Below are 20235 nucleotides of genomic sequence, written 5' to 3' on the forward strand. Positions count from 1 at the left end.
TTACTTCCAGATTTCTCATTCTTTGTTATCTAAAATTAAAGTGTGTGATACAGAAGCTATTGTGATTTCAAAGCATGCTCCTGTGATTGTTATTGCTCCATTTGATGAACATTTACATACATTCTTTAAATGGTCCTTAAATCTATCCCTGTTGAATGATACATTCTGTTAACAGATGGAAGATTCTGTTAACAGATGGAAGAGGAAGTGAAAGAGTTTTTTCATCTTAACAGAGACTTCGTTACATCACTGTCTTTGATACGGGATACCACTACAGCATTTATTTGGAGTCTTCAGAAATGGAGTGACATTTAAGTTGAAGTAAAAAAATAAATAAATATCACATGCTTCATATAAAAAGTATCTACATTTGGTTAAAGTTAAAGTTTTAGAGGAGAATTGTTATTATGTTGCATAACACAACAATATTTGGAAAAGGGAGCAAAATCTAGAAATTGTTTGGCTTCTAGACTTTATCAAGTTAAGCAACATAATATTGATGCTGAAATAGATTACAGAATATCTATTACCAGCCTTATTAATCAATGTTTCTTGGATTTTATTTTAAACTGTGTAATATTAATTTTAATCAACAGAAAATGAGATTTTTTATAGAATATGGGTTTACTACATTTATCAGGTTACTTAGTTGTATTTAATTTCTCTCAAGAAATGAAGATATCACCATTTCAGGTAAAACTATGATATTGGAAAGGACTGTTAGTCTTCATTATTTTCTATTTGATTGGTATACTTGTATATTGGATTCTAATCTCTCTCTTTCTCTTCAGTTCTATAGTGAAGTCTTTCAAATAAATCCCTGCCTTTTAATTTAAATGAGACAAACGTCACAGTTATTCCCAGGTATGATATCTGAAACTGGCAAGGCAAGAAGCTGTGATTGCCAACCCAGGCAGAATCACTATGTAAATATGGAATAGATGTCTTCAGGGCTCAAAAAGAATGGCCAAAAGTCCGTTGCTTCAAAAAGGCTGGAGGAAAGGTCCCAGAATTAAAACCATGGGATTGACACATATATACATCTTCATATATACATTTTTACATATGTGGGTGGGTGTGCATGTCTATGTGTGTATGTATATTTCTCTGCAGTACACACACACACAAAGTGTGTGTCTATGTGTGTGTATATACTTCTCTGCAGTAAAGCAACTTGTCTGTTCATATCAAGTCTTTGAATTTTCAGTGGTTAGCTAGCTACAGAATAGGGGATGCAGGTTCTGGAGACTATGTTTTAACATGTCTTGGAGAGAAGTGTGACACCATGTTGGACAAGGACTCTATTTTCTAACTATAGCAAGTGTATTCAAAAAGTGAGCAGGCCATTCAGAAACCCAAGAAAGAACGAGAATGGTGGTTATCTGATGGATATTTGCTTAGAAAATGGTTTGGTTCCCCCCTCCTCTGAATATATGGTTTAATATATATATATCCAATATATCCATGCATAGAAATGGAAAAAGAAATTAAGCTAAAAGTATGACTGATTTGATAGATGAAATATTTCAGAAAAAGAAAGTATGACAAAGTATTAGAAGATGCTAAAAAATTAGGGAAAAAAGTAATGTGGGATAGATGGAGGATGAGAGGTTCTGAATGTGGAACATATCATTATATGTTGGTGTCAAGAGTAGATCTTGGGGAAAAAACTGACATGGAAGAAAAAAGAAAAGAAAAGAAAAGAACCCCCCCCCCCCCCACCAACAAACCAAACAGAACAAACCCCCAAACCTACTACCTTACAGTTAAAGAAGAACAACTGCAGAAGGAGAAAGCATCAGTTTTGTATGGAAAAAGTATCAGAAGATGCATTAATCTCCCAGCAGAATGAATGAAAAGTGGGTGGAAAGGAGGAGGATATGAAAGCTGCTTGGAACAAAGGGAATTGAAGCATGTTACAAGGTGCCACAGAAAAATGTGTAGCTTTGCCGATGGGATGGTTGGAAAAGGATTCTTGGTAGAATAATGAAGTAAAATACATTGTGGATAAAGGGGGGAAAGCATATAACAGAATGTTTACTAAAAAAAATAAGATGAGAAAAATATACTGCATAAAATGTATAGGATAATTAATTTGAGGGTTTTGGTGCCTTCAAGTCAGTGTTGACTCCTGGTGACTGCCTGGAGTAGACTCAGCAATTTTCTTGGCAAGATTTTTTGGAAGCGGTTTGCCATTTCCTTCTTCCTAGGGCTGAGAGAGAGTGACTGGACCAAAATCACCCAGCTGGCTTTGGGCTTAAGAAAGGACTAGAACTAATCACTACACCAAACTAGCTCTAGAGAGACAAGTAGTTCTAACAAATTAGTTAAAGAAAATAAGGAATGGTTAAAATTAAAATAGGAAAAGAAAATGCAGAATGGTTTTGGTATAATTATAAAAAATGTTTTGGAAGTGGGTGAAAAGAGAGTAAAGAAGGAGTCTCCAGCAAAGTGTATGGTATTAAAAGTGAGGTGGTATAGGATGAAACTGAAATGAAGGAATGCTGGAAGGAGTAATTTAGAGATTTGTTTGGGAATGGCATTGAAGAGTGCAATTGAACTTAATGCCATAAATATTAGCATCCAAGGAAAATGGTGAAAGGAAGCCATAAACATTTTTAGAATGTTGACAAATGGGAACGCTGCAGGTACTCATGATGGAAATGCAAGTGACTGCTTACAAAATAAATGTTCAACTCTAATGTGTTTGAAGACTACATCTATGCTGATGATTGCAAGAATGCTGTTATTGTTCAGCTATACAAAGGGAGATGTAGCTGGAGTTAATCCACAAACTGCAGAGGAATTAGTTTGTTAAATTACCTGGGAAGATATTTGGAAGAGTTCAGATTGAAAGGCTAAGAGAAGAAACAATGAGCAAAATTTGAGAAGTCCAGGATAGTTTCATGTAGAGCAGAGTATATACAAGCCAGGTTTTGCTTTTCATAAGAACTTCAAGAAACATGATAAATAACTTGTTTTGTACTTTTACTGATGTAAAGAAAGAATATCATAAATGAATAGGTTTCAGTTATGGAATGTTTTGCATAAACATGCAGTTGAAGATTGGTTGTTGGATGTGATAAAAGCAGTGTATGAAACTAATGATGGGAGTAAAGCATGAGTGAGAATAACTAGAATGCCTAGCAAATGGTTCAGCATTGACTAGGAAGCAAGACGATGTGTGATGTCCCTTTGTTTGTTTAATGATTTAGTAAATTTATTTATAATAATATGTTTATGTATTAAAGTTATTAATAAACGTATAAGATGTGGAGAGGTCAGAAGTGTGTTGGTTGAGAACATAAATGGGTGTGTACTTTGATATGAATAAGTTGCTGTGTTTTCTAAAAACCCAGATGACCTCCAGACAATGTTAGAGATTGTATGATGCAACAAAGAGCTTTGAATCGGTAAATTAATGAATCGAAGATTAAAGTAGGTGTGGTTGACACGAAAAATGGAGGAAAAAATTCAAGTTATACATAAATGGCAAAAAGCTAAAGTATATGAATTGGTATATCTTTGTAGAATGTTTATTAAAGACAAGCAAATATCTATAAGAAAGGTGGTGGATGATTTGTGATCTGTAGTAAGGAATGAATGTTTATTAAAATAAGTGAAAATGGCTGTGAATAAGGGTATGCTTTTGTCTACTTCATAATATGGAAGTGAGAGTTGGGCACGCTACAGAAATGTAAGCTGAATGCAGTCTAAATGGATGAACTGAAATGAATGAATGAATGAATGAAATGAATGAATGAATGAATGAATGAATGAATGAATGAATGAATGAACTCCAGGTGTAAAACAAGAAAAGATAGGACCAAGAAGAAGTGCTTACTAAATGAATGTGGATTGAATCCACAAATGAGTGACCAATATGAAATAAGTATTTTGAGGTTGATTTGGCCATTTTTAGAGAGATAGATGCCCTCAATCAATCAGCTAAATCAGTTGATTAAGTGTATTCATATGTATATGTACTCCAAACTAAATCTTACGAAATCAATATAACTAAGTTTCCCAGGCATATATAAGATATTTACTACCGTGTGTGATTCACTGAACTCTATGGGAATTTCTTCTGATCAATTTACAGAGAGCTGCTTTGCAAAGGGCTCATGTAGCACTTTATAATATAAACAGATTGGACTGGGATGATTTTTTTCCTCAGGTTTTTAAAAAAGAAATTGGATTCCACTAAGATTTGCAGTACATTAAGGGCAAATTTTACATGTGGCCATGCTGTGAGCAACCACAGTAACTCTGTTGCAGAAAAGCAGACATCATGCCAAGAATGCAAAAACCTGAAGCTTCCATTCCTGCCATTCCTAGCATGGCTGTGACTCCTACCAGAAACTCTAGATAGCTGATGTCAATCAGTGCACAGTGATAGCTACATTGACTTAGATAGACTAGTGTGCTGACTGGATATGACAGTTTTTCAGTTTTCTTATGTGTTCTCTTATTAATCCTATTATGCTGCTATACTAGCAGACAAAACCATGAAAGATTACAAGTGTCCATCCAGTTTATGTACCAAGTCCACGTGCTAGTTGAAGATGAAGTCTTAGATGGAAATTGTTTTCTAAATAGGTGGCCTGGTATTCCACAATAGCATCTTAATGCCCAACATGTTACTGATAGGGCAGACATAATTCCCATAAAAGGAAAAGATCCTGAAGGAGAAACACCCTCCAAATGTCTATCCTTTCTTACTTCCCAACCTTGTGTGTCCTACTCTCTGACTTTTCCATTTCTTAGGAGTAATCATGGTACTGTGCTGCAACAGTTATGTCTGACTGGAAAAGTGACTACAAGTTATTCCTTCTCTTCGGTAACAGAACTTGGAATAGCTCTAGCTCTAGGGACTAGCTTGGAAACATAATTTTCTGTTAAATCATTGATCCCAAAAGAGAGTCGTGCTCCCTCTTTGGAAGTTAATCAGATACTGAAAAGTAATTCTCTGGAAAGCTTTCCAGATAGCTTTTTCCCCTCACACCAAAGCCATCATCAATATAGTTCAACTCTGAATTCCCATCAATTATTCAAAGACATTGAAGCAAGCTAACCAAATATGCAAAAATGCATGTTTCAGATATTTCCTCTATATCTTTAAGCATTGTAAAATGGCTTAAATAGCTTGATTCTTTAAATCAGTCCAGGAAAAACATCATGGGAGGGGGAGCAGGGGGAGGTTTATATTTTAAGGGTTTGATGGATACAGTCCAAGATGGGCCACCTTGTGGGAAAATGTCCACCCTTAGGAAGAACCAAAGTGTTTGGAGATTTTGCTACAAAGTTACTTTATTGGCATGGAAGAAAATACAGTAATGACTGGGCTGTCAGCCAAAGAATCGGACAGTCCCAAACATTCAAAGAAATAAAGATTATATAGGAAAGGGGAGGATTTTAAAGGCATTACAAAGGTTAATTTATGACCCTAAGATGCAAGGGCAACAATTAGATAACATGAACAAATCGTCCTCAACTTTGGCAAGTTAAAATACGATAAACATTCCAGAGTCAATGTTCTTTTATTGCAGTGAGGAGATGACCTTCTTTCCCAGGAAATATCATATCTGAGTTCTGTTATCTGACTCCTCAGTAATTCCTCTTTGGGGTCATTGGCTCATTGGGAATAGGATACTCAAGCCATTGTGATGCTACAGGCCCAAAGTCTGGTTAATTCTTATAGGAAACTTAATATGAGAATAATAAACCTACGTTAGTAAAATATAAGTTAGGCCCTGGCTAGAGTCACGCATACATATTCCCACAAGCCATAAACAAGTACAAGTGTGTCAGGAAAAAAAGTGCTACATGGCAAAAACCTCTAGATGATTCACACGGCTGAAACCATCCACTACAAGGGAAGGCAAATCTTAACTAACCTAAGACATTTTGCTAGAATTAAGTAGAACACCTAATTACATTCTTCCTTCAGTGCTATAGACTCTGTTGTAAAATGTCTTAATTGCACCATTCAGATACCAGTCTTTTTCTTCACCTGGCTTTCTAAATTCTGCTTCCTGAAGCATCCTGCTTTATCTTTTGAAAGAAAAAGGCATGCACACCAAAGACTTTGCATTTACTAATAATAGTGGTTAACATGACATCTGAATCAGGCCATTTTCTTCTTTTAGTCCATTGGCAACAAGGGATCTGATCTTGTCCTAGTGTCTGATCTCTCTGCAAAAGAATCCGGGATCAATAATTTATCCTTCATTATAAACACGCTCAGACCTACCAATTTATTGGAAAGTGTGCTTAATATCAAGTTATTAGTTAACTTGGCTCAAAGCTGTTGGCCTCTAACTCACATGAATGGTTGTTCTTATTGGACAAGCAAAGAATGAGAGAAAGAATACATATGCATGAATCTTGTAGGCATATGTATTAATATGGAAATGGGGCAGATAGACTTGCTTTGGCATTAATTGTCCAAAATTATATGAAATATTTTAAATTCAGCAACTCTAATCTGTTTGCCACACATGCAATTTACTGTTAACTAGAGATGGTAGGTTACTCGTGAAGGTTTTTTTTTTAATCCACACACACATACAATAAAAAACATTTTTTCCTGTGAGCGAGAATGACATATGATGGGAAAGTAGAAGAAGCTGCTGTCATAACAAAAAGGAATATATTATTATTTATTGGACAAACATAAGTACATAGATCTTGGATTACAATATTGGGTGACAAATGCTGGATAAGATTTTGTAAATATTGCAGGAAGATAACATTGAATTCATTCTACAATTAATAGTTCTGGAATTCACCTTTACAAAGAAGAACTAGCATTTTCCCTCTATATGATAGGATATGCATATACTAAATTTGATCTACCTCCAGTTGAGTATGAAGAGGTTGCAAGGCTAAACAGATGGAATCTAACTGATAATTTAGTTTACATGAGCACTGAAGGAGTCAAAGAACACGGGAGACCAGTCTCTCAAAGAAAGAGGGAAAGAAAAACAAATGGGGGGCATCAACTTGTGGAAGAAAAAAGATTGCTCTAACATGTAAGAAATGATTTCATGAAGTACAAGGCCCTTGCATGTCATTTACGAGAAAGCCAAATACAGTTAGAGCTGTGGCTTGTTAGGGGTTTGGTCCCCTCCAGCTGAATTTTCATCCTCTCATTTTAAAGCATAAGTTCATCACCAACTTGGCAGGCACAATTCTACTCAGTTGGTTAGTAACATGAAAACTTACTGTTTTCAAGATTTTCACCAAATGTAAAAAAGCTGAGATGACTTTTTAGGGTGGGGGGAGCTGTATCTCAATATATCTATGTATACATATACATATACATATACAGACACAGAAACACTCACATGCATATCACATTATTTAAGTGGACCCTAAGCATTGTCAAAACCTTTCAACTATGTCTTTCAAGTGTAGTCTTCAAAAATGAAGGCCTGGGTGGTATGATGAAGTGCGAAAAAGTTCTCATTGCACTGGGAAGCCCTTGATCAAAGTTCAGAGAGGTTCTGGAGCCTGAGCCACTAAAGGTGTGTCCAATCCTTGTCCTTGCCAGACTTCATACACAATTCATATGAAACTATCAAGCTGCAGGTCCGCCTTTCCTTAGCCTGCTGAGAAGCAGTTTGGATTGGGGAGAGGAAATGCAGGCTGGGAAACCTGAAGCAGCAGTCCCAAACAGTGTGCAAGCTATTCCCTTGACCTGATCCCTGCTTTTTGTATTCTCTGTAAGCCCTCTTACCCAAGGTAGCAGTTCTACCATGCCCACCATGTTCATGTCCACCATGGTGGCCATGGGCTTGTCCCAGATTATTTGCGACCCAACTTGGGACAGCAGTCCCACACTGGACTTGGTTTTCTTGTCAGAGCAGTGGCAAAATGATCTGAAGGGGGAGTTATATTTGTCCCCATTGTCACAGTTAGATCATGTTCTGGTGGCCTTGAGATTCTCTTCTGCTACCCCCCTTTGCAGGGAAGCAGGACCCATTCAATTGGTCTGCCCCCAGGGACTGATGGACCAATAGAGTTCGAAAGGGAGCTGGGGGTTATACCCGAGGATCTGCTGCATGGTCCAGCGAAGGTCTTGGCTGCTACCTGGAATAGGAAAATGTTTGAGGCCTTGGACAAGAGGTTGCATGACCTCTCCTGACCCATCGAGCCTGATACTCCCCATGGTTTACTGAGGAGCTGAGGGTCTTGAAAAGGATTAAGAGACTTTTAAAGTGCTGCTGGAGGAAAACAAGGACCAAGCCGATTGAACACAGGCTAGACCCACTATTAAGGCCAACTTGTGGCAGTAAAAACAGCGAAAGGCCAATCTTTCTCCACTCTTACTGAATCTGAAGAATGCTGCCCAGGGCCCTGTTTAAGATCACCCAATCCTTTTTAGGCAAGGAGGCCCCAGCTGCCCACATACAGGGCCACACAGAGGAGTTTTCTGGGCACCTGGAGGATAAAATAGCTTGGATTCGTTCCCAGTTGGATACCAACCATGAGGCATAGCCTGTAGAGATCCCCAGGGGATGGACTTACATTATATGGGAACAGTTTGATCCTGTTGAACCCAAGGAAGTGGACAGGGTCCTCTGGACTTTCATTGCCACCACTTGTTTACTAGATTCATGACCCTCCTGATATGTGGGAGGGTCCGGGCAATGGTGAATTCATCCTTGAGAGATGGAGTGTTTCCATCACTGGATCCCACCATATTGGACAATTTTCATCCACCTTTTTAGGGAAGGTGGTCAAGAAGGTAGTGGTGTTGCAGCTCCAGAGGATCCTGGATGAAACGGATTATCTGGACCCTTTTTCAGTCAGGTTTCAGACCCTGATATGGGATGGAAATAGCATTGGTTGCACTCATGGATGATCTCTAGCAGGAGCAGGATGGGGATAGTACATTCATCCTTGCTCTTCTTGACCTCTCAGAAGCTTTTGATACCATTGATCATGGTATCCTTTTGGGTCAACTTGGGGAGTTGGGAGTGGATGGCACAGTTTTGTGCTGGTTTGCCTCCTTCCTCCAAGGTCAGTCCCAATTGGTGTTAATTGGGAGCGAGAGGTCCAGCCCTCGGCCACTCCACTGTTGGGTGCCACAGGGTTTGGTACTCTCTCCTCTCCTTTTTAACATCTACATGAAACCACTGGGTGAAATCATCCGTCACCATGGAATGAGGTATCATCAATATGCAGATGATACCCAATTATATATCTCCATCCCGGGTGACTTGAGTGATGCCGTGACCACCCTTTCGCGGTGCCTGGAGGCTGTGGGGATCTGGATGGGATGCAACAGGCTTCAGCTGAACCCTGGTAAGATGGAGTGGCTGTGGATTGGAGGTCCCTCTATATCTGGTGGTGTACCATCTTTGGTTCTGATGGGGTTGCACTATCCCAGATACACCCAATGAGTAATCTGGGGGTCCTTCTGGACTCATGATTCCTGCTCAAAGAGCAGGTGGCAGTCGTGGCCTTTGCTCAACTTCATGTTGTGCACCAGCAATGCCCCTTCTTGGATCAGGAGGCCCTCTGGTCAGTCAGCTGCATTGGGTGCCAGTTTGCTTCTGGGTCCAATTCAAGGTGTTGGTCATCATCTTTAAAGCCCTACATGGCAGGGGTCCAGGTTACCTGAGGGACTATCTCACCCCTATCACATCAACCTGTCCCACCCAGTCATGCAGAGAGGACATGTTATGGACCCCGTCAGCAACAGAATGTTGGCTGGCAGGTCCCAGGAGGACAGCCTTCTCTGCCATTGCCCCTGCCCCTTGGAATATTCTCCCCCCAGAGGTGAGGCAGGCCCCCACCCTCCCAGCTTTCCAGAAAGAACTGAAGACCTGGCTCTGACAACTCACATGGGGTGAGAAGAGACATAATCAACCCTGGGGGTAGCTGGCACCTTGCAGATGCTCCCTGAGTTCACCATCAATCTTGGAATATATTTATTATTTGTAGGACTATTATGTTGTATTTTAATTAATATTCATCCTTCTACTGTAAATTGCCCAGAGTCATTTCCAGGGAGGTGGGCAATGACAAATGTAAAATATAAATATATAAATATCTTCTCTCCCTCCTTTTCCTTCAGCCATTTGGCTTGAGAGTAAGGCTTACAGAAAGGCACTCAGACGGAACTTTAGCCTGGTTACATTAAGGAGTGGTACTACCACCTTATTACACTTCATCTCCTCCTTTCATGCCACAATCCCCCTTCAGTTTTGGCAGGTACCATCACCTGTCCTTCCTTCTCTCCTGCACTGCTATGTGCAGGGAAGTCCCACTCATAAATAGAATAAATGGGCAGAAGGATCAGACAGAGGAAGGCCCAAAATCTATTCAAACATGTTCAGAGATCATGCAGATCTGGAGTGTACAACTCATGTTATTCATGTTCGTTCTGCTCAGCGTTCTTAAGATATGGCAGTGGCTGGAGCTTCTGGCCAACCTGCAAGTCAAGTCCTGTTTGTCAAACCAGGGAGTAGAATGAAGATGTGTGAATCAACACCACAATAATCATAATTTAGAGTTAGATACAGTGAATCCTGCTGTACTTTTAATAGCAAATCTGGGAAAAATTTCTGTCTGCCATTTTGGAGTACCACTGTGGGCAAGGAGGATTGAGGTGGTTTCTTTTGTGTATATGGAAGGGTACCATATTTCTCAGCAGGTCTATGTGATTGCCAGAGACATCAAATCAACTTCAAGAGAGACTTTCATTTCTCTGACAGCTACAGCACAGTTCTTTCTTTCTTTCTGAACCTTTCCTTAAGGAAGATACCATTTCGATTTAACATGGCAAATCAAATGCCTCTTCCTTTCCTCCCTTGCACAAAATTATTGTCAAGGAGACATTTTCAAACTGAAGACTGTGCTGCTCTGTGCAGCACAATGTTTTTGTCAAACACCCAACTTTGTAGCCATTATAATAAGAAGTGTTGTCAATTTTTTTTAAAAAAAATCATTTTAGCACTAACGTGGCTGGTTCTGGCAGTCAATCAAATCTGGCACTGTACAGCACAGGAAGCGGGCGGAGGGGGGAGAACGCCTAGCTCATCCTTTCGGTACTGTCAGCGTGAGGGAATGCTGGACAGTACACAATCTGGGAGTCTGGAAGAAGGACTAAACCATATTCGTTGGACCTGCTTATCTTCATCTCTCTTGCTTGGAATGGCAATCTGAACTATCTCAACCCTGAGAAGATGAACATCAGTTAGAAGAAGATAGTCCAGTATAGATATATGTGTGTGTGTGTATATATTTATATTTATATATATATGCTCTATCATTTCGTGGAAGCAAATTACAAGAGGCAATCCATATTACACTACTCAGCAGACTAATGTACACATAATACTCCCAGGTACTGTAATTTGCATGCTTTGGTGGACAACAGTCCTCTTTAGAAGAGATGAATGGCTGAAGGGGCAGTAAAGAATATATTGGTTACACTTTTGCTGAACTACCCTTTATTGATATTTATTTGTGAGCGCTTGAATGTGATGCATGATTGCTATTTATAAGCATATTAAATAGCCACAGGGATAACTCCTGCCCGAAAACAGCTTATCTCTGTGCTATAATATACTCATAAGAATTATTAATACATCTCAACATAAAACTGATACCACTGCTGTTGAAGAATACATGTAATATTAATAAAGAGTTATGAAAAAGCATCCTGGTTTAATGTAAGATATTTTGGAGGATGTGTGATTTTTTTTTCAAAGGACGAATACTTGTTATTTAACAAGACAGAAACATCCCATAATGTAGATACCGATCAGAGGAACTATTCATCCAAAATAAAGCATTTACAGCAGTACTCTAAACATCTTTACAGTACTGCTGTACTCACTTTCCTATGAGTACGACCCACTCAATGCAGTGACTATAAGCTCTTATTTTTGAGTAAACATGCATAGGATTTTTTGCAAACTGGTTACAATGACTAGATAAGACTCTGTTGAACTAAATATCATTTATGTCCAAGTCGATATGCTTGATGATGCAATGTACATTCCAATTACTACCATGGGAAATCTATTTTTAAATACATTATTTCTTTAGTAAATATCTCATAAACCTAGTTCTCTAAGTGTTGCTCAGCTGTTGAAAGCACAATGACAAAGCCATAAACATGGCAATTAACTGGAAAAACCAGCATGCAGAAAATCCCAGTAATTACAAATCACTGCTAGATACAATGCTCAAGCTAGTTGTCAGAAGCTAACTTTTCCTACCCTGGTAAAAATAGGCAAATGTCAAACACTACAACATTACTTGCTGATATTTTTTACTTTTTCCCATTCTACAGATGTCAGAAACAGAGACAGACAAAGTGAAAGTTAGAACACAGAGCTTTGAAAATGACCAGCGAACAACTTCAGTGTTGCTGAAAGAAGGTAAGTTTCATTGCTTATATTGGAATTATTATTATCCTAAAATATTGAGAAACTAAATTTTCAAAGAATGAGATTTTATGAGAGCGACCAAGAAAGCTTTCAGAAGGCTCAGAAGAAACAAGTTTCTAGGACTAACTAGAGAAATATGACAATGTTAGTCATTGTTTCTTATTCCACAGAAAAATCTAAATTTGCCTACCAGCATCTCTTTTGGCAGCCACTAGGTTTTCTTCATGCTATAATGTGTATGTTTTATTTTAAAAGTTGACCAAATTACTCTAAGTTTCATCATTTGTATTTTCTTCAATATAAAATATTTGGCAAATAAATGGGTTATTTATTCATTTATTTAAATTTTATTTCATCTTTCTTCTGAAAGATCAAGGTTTTATATGTAATATATATTGCTTGTTTGGGCTATGTACTTGATATATCTTGGAAGTCTCCAGTATTGGTGATACTTTCCTTGTTTTACAGTTTTGGCTTCATTTGTTTTGATCGGCTCTGCCGACTTTTGCTATTAGAAGGAATGAAACTCCTGTGACCTTTGCATTTATATGTATGTCTGAATGAAAGGAATTCCAAATGATTACAGTTCTAGAAAAGTATTTGTTTTCAAGCAGAAGAAGTCTATTCTTGTTGTAATGTTGGCATCTTGGCATCAAATAACAAATTCATTCAACATGCAATTATTATTTTGGAGAACTGTGAAGTAACAGGTTAGATTTGAGACTTGAGATAGATACATATGTAAAATATATTTTTATCTCTCACAGGGTTTGCACCCTTACAATAAATGTGTAGGAAATAATTCTTCTGCAAAACGAGGCAAATTTTGATACTAGATTTAACTCTTCCAACTTCAACTCATTAATAATATGGATTTTAAAAGTGGCCAAAAGTGGTGGGTGGAGTGGGTTAAAGGGAATGCCTCAAGTTTCATCACAGAATGTAGCTAATGGAATAAATTAAATATGATTTGGTTTTATTTTCTTTCTGAAGATGAAAGCACACATATCAACAAAGGGGGAAGTTTAGCTTTTCATGCCTAGCTAATTTGAGCTGTTGTCCTACCTCTTGGTTCTCTCCCTTAGTTTTATAGATCATAATGGTCATTGTTCACTTCATCAGCACTATTTAGATATGCACCTGAAATCTATGGGAATTCTCAATACAATGAAACAGGAACACGGTCCAGGAGACTTTGGTGCTAATACTTGTAGCAAATGTGGCAGAATTCCTGTAAGAGTAGCAGAGTTCCTCAACTAGAAGGTTTTCATAGCAACAGCTCTTAGATGAATTTTTGTAATGTGTTGTGTGTGTGTCTGTGTGTGTGTGTGTGTGTGATCTTTCACCATAGAGGTAAACTGGATATGTGCATTGTGGAAGGAACATAAGTTAATGGTAAGGCATCTGCTTTAGATGAAGATTTAGACTTCCCAAGTCAGTGTAGATTAGCCAGATCCTGATGAATGAGCTAGATTAATTACTTTCTTGATTTGCTTAAAGGCAGCTTTTTCTGTTCCCGTGATGTAACCACATTATGTGTTTCTTCACCTGTGCTTCATGGTGTTGACTGATGCATATTACTCTCATGTCACAATGTTGGCTAATGTTCCTACAATTTTACCAGGGAAAGGAGAATTCATCCATGTGGGCATGTGTGTGATTTTCCCCCAAGCATCCCTATGTAATGTATAATATATTTCTGGCACCTACCTAGACAGCATTATACATTCTGTGTAATTTGAATAACTTATTATTGTGAAGGCTGAGGACAAAAATGAGAAAATCAGGAGGTGCTGAGTTAGGAAGTGGCTAACAAAAAATGATAATGATTCCCCTTCCCCCTATGTTTTGTTATTCTCCCTGTATGATTTTTATATTTATTTATGCTTGCTACACATGATTTTGAAATATTCATTTTCAGGTCTCACAGCAAAAGACTGAGTTGTGTAGTAGAACTTGATCCTCCCTGCTAAGAAGGAAAGCTGCATGTTCTTTTAGCATCCAATTTTAAAGGAAAGTTATTTTTATTCATGGTTTTATATTGATTATTTTTGCCTTCTAAAAGAAGCAACCAGGAACCACAGTGGAGAAAAGATGCTGAAAAAGTATGGAGTGAAATGCCCTGCATTTTCAGATCTTAGAGAACTTTTCACAAAAACAATACTTGATATGTCCTTAGCACAGCATTGTGTACAATAGAAAAAGTTTGTGATCTTTACAAGATATCCTTTAAGTATTTATGGGCTAAGCAGGTCATCACCTTTTACTCATCATTTGCATTAGAAATACTGATGTGAACACTTACATATATTTATCCAGAAGAACAGACTAGGAACCAGAGATATAGGGCATGATGTCCAAAGGTTAAACACTTTGAAGTCCATTGATTTCAAATAGAGGGAAGGAGCTCAACTTTGAGAAAAGGGAGGTGTAATAGTGGATCCCTTTCAGGGCTACATGGGTGGGCTAAGCTGGTGGTGGGCAAACTCAGTATCAAGAGCAGACCACAGTCTATGGGTTGTCCACTGGTACCCTGCAGTAAGCCATTATAGGAAATAATAATAACAACAACAACAACAACAACTGTACCATCAAAGCCAAGGATGAAACTGTAGATCATCTCATTAGTGGCTACAGTAAAATTGCTCATTTTATGGCATCATAATAGGGTTGCAAAAATTGTCCATTGAAATTTATGTAAAAAAAAAAAACCTAGAATCATTTGTTCCAAAATGTTTTGCAAAATAAGATCAAAATTCAAACTAATAAGCTCTTAGAACATAATACACCAGATATTACTGTTATGGAAAAGAAGAAGATGTGACAATACCTGGAGACAGTCAGATTGATGAAAAACAATTGAGATCAACAGTTTTTGGAGAAAAAAATCAATTGTCATGCCAATTGTAATTGTCTCGGTGTAATTCTGAAAGAATTAAGGAAATATTTAGAAATCTTAAACTTGGTGGACTTGATACCATTAATTTTACAAAAGACTACCCTACTTTGAACAGCATACATTTAATAATGATATCTCCATCCCCCTTAAGTCCCTGGCTAGGATCTGAATCACTGGAGTCAACATCCATTAATATGCTGGATATATTAGGCCCTGTGTTATTGCTTTCTTTTTGCTTTAACTATGCTGAAATGACTTTTTTAACTTGTACACCATCCAGAATATGAGTTGGATGGTGTTATGAATTTGAAAGAATAATAACAATGGTGGTGTTATTTTTCTCCCAGAAAGCACATGGGGCCAGATATGCCTCTCTCCTTCCTCCATTTTCTCATTACATCAATCCTCTTCAGACATTGTGCAGCAAACCAGAAGGTGAGGACCAGTGCTGCTGATAGAGGTACAGGATCCAAGCCTGTCCATCAGCCAAGGCTCCTGAACGTGAGACATTCAAGTCTAAACATCAAGGAACAGCAACAGCTGAGCCCAGTCCCATCAAAGGTGCATTTCCCTTCAAGGGCTCCTTGCCATACAACTCAATGTGAAGTTAGCATGAATGGGATACATAGCAAGGGTGTGAACTGGACAAGTGGATGAGGCTGAGGAAATGTGAAAGGGTTCTAGTAATAGGACTAGATTCCAAAGTCCTGTTCAGACATTATCTCAACAGGAGAAACAATGAGGAGGACCTCCTATCTCTTAGTCATGCAGGTGGTGTAAGTGAAGACTACTGGTTATACTTGTAACAAATGTAAAAAAAACAAACCATTATATGGATTAGTATAAAAGGGATTCAAAATAGCAGTGCCAGCATCATATGGACTTATAGATATTAATAATGTTTCCTGACCACTAGGCTGAAGACATTAGAACAGTGTTTCTCAACCTTAACTACTTTAAGATCTGTGGACTTCAGTTAAAGTCTGAAAGTTGCCAAGGTTGAGAAACAGTGCATTAGAATAAGGCTGTCATTAGTCATATCACTGGGTATCTCTGGTCAGATATGACTTGCAGGATTTGAAGCACACAAATCTTCATCTTCAGGCTGAACTGAGCCATAGCAAGACAGATAAAAATAAATAAACATGTGTCTGTCAGTACTGATAACTCAATTGCATTGCCTTCATGTTGTTGAAGAAATTGTTGCTGTTGTAAAACAGACATTACAAAGCTTCAAAGTTGGGGTTTTAAAAAAATTGTTAATAGATGTACCAGCATTCATATTGGGGGGTTTATAATGAAACCATGATCTGTAAGAATAGTATAAATTTCCCCCATATCTCAGCAAAATTATAATGTCCAGAACAATGAACTTAACGACTGCCTGCAATTGGAGAAAACTATATTAGATAGTGAAGAGTATATTCAAAACTAGAACTTTTTTGGTTTTGGATTTGCAGCCAATCACCTGGGGAAAAAAATGGGTGGATTTTTTTCTTTTCAAACCAGCTGGCTTTCTTCTTTCAAAGAAGAAGAAAATCTGTGCAGAGGCAGATTTCATCAAAAGATTCTTAGTGAAACAATTATTCATGGGGGCAGCAGATAAAACAGTCAAAATGCAAGGGATCAGGATGAGGAGGAAGATGGTTGGTCACACAGTCAGCCAGATGTTTAGACTGGATTTGGCATTTTTATCCACCTATTCAGTCCTTCCCAAAGACCTGGGATAGGCAGATGTTGTTTGTTGTTACTGTTGTTGTTATTTCTTATCAGAACAGATGGCGAAAGGCAACCAAAAAGTGGTGATGCTAATCCCGGGGAGCTGAAATCCTGGGAATATGCCTTGCCAGCTTCAGACCTCTGTTCAGGTGACTAAATCAATGCAAGCCTTGCTTTGACTTGTAAAAAAAGAGGAGATTTAAAGACTTCTTTCCAATAGGCACAGAGACTATCAAATGTAGCACACTTCCAGCTTGCTGCTATTAATTGCAGTTTTATAAGCTCAGTAGTTGTTGAATTCTGCAATGCACTCTCCAGGGAAAGAGAGGTTTTAAGTCCATTCAGAATCAAAGAACAATGTTCTGGTAGCTGGAAAGTGCTGCAAATGCTTTTGATGGCAGGGCACCAACTGGACTGCTGGATTGTCCATGCTGCTAACCAAGTACAGTGCCAGTGCAGAGCACCAGCGTTTCCCAGACACTGGTTAGGAACCTCAGCAATACAGAGAGCCTGACCAGGCCATAACTTACTGGGCCTTATATAGTCCCCAGCAGAGGGCAAACTGGCCCGCTTATCCCTTAGAATGATCTCATTCAGAGCAGTTTGAAAACAGTTTTCTACAGTTGGAAGATGCTTTCTGGAGCTGAAGCTGTTTTTTGGCATTGGACAATAGGGGATGTGGTGGGCCACCAGTGGGAAGCCACCCCTCTAACTGAGTCAGTGGATGGGAGCAACACACACACACACACACACAAAACCTGATTCTTCGGGGGAGTTGTTAATCATAGGCAGTAGGGCATTGTTACAGCTTTCCCACTGCCCTAGGACAACATATAGGTGAAGAGGGAGAAGTTAGGTAGGTAGATACCTGTGTGTGTGTGTGTGTGTGTCTCACCCTTACGGGTGGTATGTGTCTTCCTCAATCTTGGGTCCTCTACCAGAGGCCTGGGAGTTTGAGGATTCTGCACAGTATCTGAGCTGTTCCTAGCACTTCACTTTTCTGGACAAAAAGCTCTGATGTTGCTCCTGGGATCTGTTGGAGCCACTGTCCCAGCTTAGGAATCACAACCCCGAGTGCTCCTACCACTGCTGGGACAACTTTGGCCTTGACTTTCCACATCCTCTCTAGTTCTTCCTTCAGGCCCTGGAACTTCTCCAGCTTCTCATACTCCTTCCTGATGTTGTTGTCACTTGGCACCGCCACATCTATCACTCATCTTCTGGTCCTTGTCTACTACCACAGTGTCTGGTTGATTGGCCAATACCTGCCTGTCCGTCTGGATCTGGAAGTCCCACAAGATCTTAGCCCTGTTATTCTCCACAACCTTCTGTAGAATCTTCCATCTGGACTTGGGAGGGTCTAGCCCATACACTGTGCCAGTGTTCCTGTACACAATGCCACCTACTTGGTTGTGCTGTTCAGTGTATGCTGTTCCTACCTGCATCTTACACCCTGCCACTATGTGTTGGATTGTCTCTGCACAATCTGCACCTTGGGTCCTGTCTAACGTGGTAGGCCCTGCTTCTGTGGAACTGGTGCTTAGTGCCTGTTCTTGTGCTGCTATGATTAGTGTCTCAGAGCTGTCTTTTAGTCCAGCCCTCTGGTTCCTCTGCTTGAACTTCCTCCCATGTCTGCCTCAGGCATTCTCTCAGCAGTGCATCACTGGGTGACATCTTACTGATGTACTCCTGGATGCTCTGGGTTTCACCCAGGGTAGAGGCTTTGACACTCACCAGACCCCACCCACCATTTTGCGGCTGGTGCACAGTCTCTGGATGTTGGACTTGGGGTGGAAACCTCCGTACATTGTGAGGAGCTTCTGGGTCTTCACATCAGCAGCCTCCATGTCCTCCTTTGGCCAGCTCACTATACTGGAAAGGTATCTGATGACTGGCAGGGCATATGTGTTGATGGCACGAATCTTGTTCTTCCCAAAGAGCTGGCTCTTCAGGACCTGCCTTATTCTTTGGTGATACTTGGATGTTGCTGTCTTCTTTGCCTCCTCATTGTGATTCCCAGGTGTCTGTGGGATCCCAAGGTACTTGTAGCTGGTCTATGTGTCTGCTATATGGCCTGCTGGTAGTTCCACCCTATCAGTCTTAACTACCTTCCCTCTCTTTACTATCACCTGGCCACACTTCTGCAGTCCAAATGATGTCCCAATGTCCTCACTGTAGATCCGTGTCAGGTGGATCAGTGAGTCGATGTTTCATTCACTGTTACTATACAGCTTGATGTCATCCATGTAGAGGAAGTGGCTGATGATAGTTCTACTCTTGAATTAATATCTGTATCCCATCCTTGTGATTATCTGTCTGAGGGGTTCAAGCCTATGCAAAACAGCAGTGGGTACAGTGCATCACCTTGGTATATGCCTCACTTAATGACCACTTGTGAAGCTGTCTTGAGTTGACTTCCAGTGTTGTCTTCCATAGTCCCACTGAGTTCTTGAGGAAGGTCCTTAGTGTCCTGTTGACATTGTATAGTGCCAGGCATTCACAGATCCATGTGTGCGGCATTGAGTCATAGGCTTTCCTGTAGTCAATCCAGGCTGTGCTCAGATTGGTCTGTCTAGACCTTGAATCTCAAGCAACTGCTCTAAGAGCAACTGGTGTTTTGAGCCTCTGGTGTTGTTCCCAATACCCTTCTGAGCTGTACTGGCCCATATGGTCCTGTAGCTTGGTGGCTAGGATGTGTGATAGGACTTTCCATGTTGTGGGGAGGCAGGTTATTGGCTGGTAGTTGGACGGTGCTGTTCCCTTGTGAGGGTCTTTCATGATCAGCACTGTCCTTCCTTGTGTTAGCCAGTCTGGATGGGAGCCTGCTGCTAGCAGCTGGTTCATCTGTGCTGCTAGGTGTTCATGCACTGCTGTTAGTTTCTTGAGGTGTGGATCATGTCCGGGCCAGGTGCTGTCCAGCTCTTCATGTTCTTGACCAGCTGTTGGATGTCTGTTACTGTGATGGTGACTGGTTCCCGTTCTGGGAGATTGCTGTGGTCTGCTCTCAGGTCCTGCAGCCACTTTGCATTGGTGTTATGTGTCTTCTCTTTGTTCTCTATGTTCTTCCTGTACTGTTCATTTTCTGCTGTTGGTGGTTCTGCTGTTTCTGTGTTGTTGCGCTGCAGTTGGGAGTACACCTTGGATGGTTTTTTGGAGAACAGGGCAGTTGTCTTCTTGGCCTCTGCTTCTCTGGAATATCTCCTTAGC

At 39.7% G+C, this 20235-nt stretch overlaps 1 protein-coding gene across 1 annotated transcript in view; it reads left to right on the forward strand.

The window, feature by feature from the left end:
• Positions 1–20235, forward strand: part of MDFIC2 (MyoD family inhibitor domain containing 2) — an 85282-nt gene that overhangs the window by 20135 nt on the left and 44912 nt on the right. Inside the window, exon 2 of the mRNA XM_088134791.1 lies at positions 12314–12401. Within this exon, the coding sequence (XP_087990917.1) occupies positions 12314–12401 (88 nt within the window). The remainder of the gene's footprint in view (positions 1–12313; positions 12402–20235) is intronic.

This window comes from Python bivittatus, unplaced genomic scaffold (genome assembly GCF_059951505.1).
Source record: "Python bivittatus isolate LINGU-HERP-01145 unplaced genomic scaffold, Pbiv_v1 ctg000080_np1212, whole genome shotgun sequence".
Taxonomy (NCBI): domain Eukaryota; kingdom Metazoa; phylum Chordata; class Lepidosauria; order Squamata; family Pythonidae; genus Python; species Python bivittatus.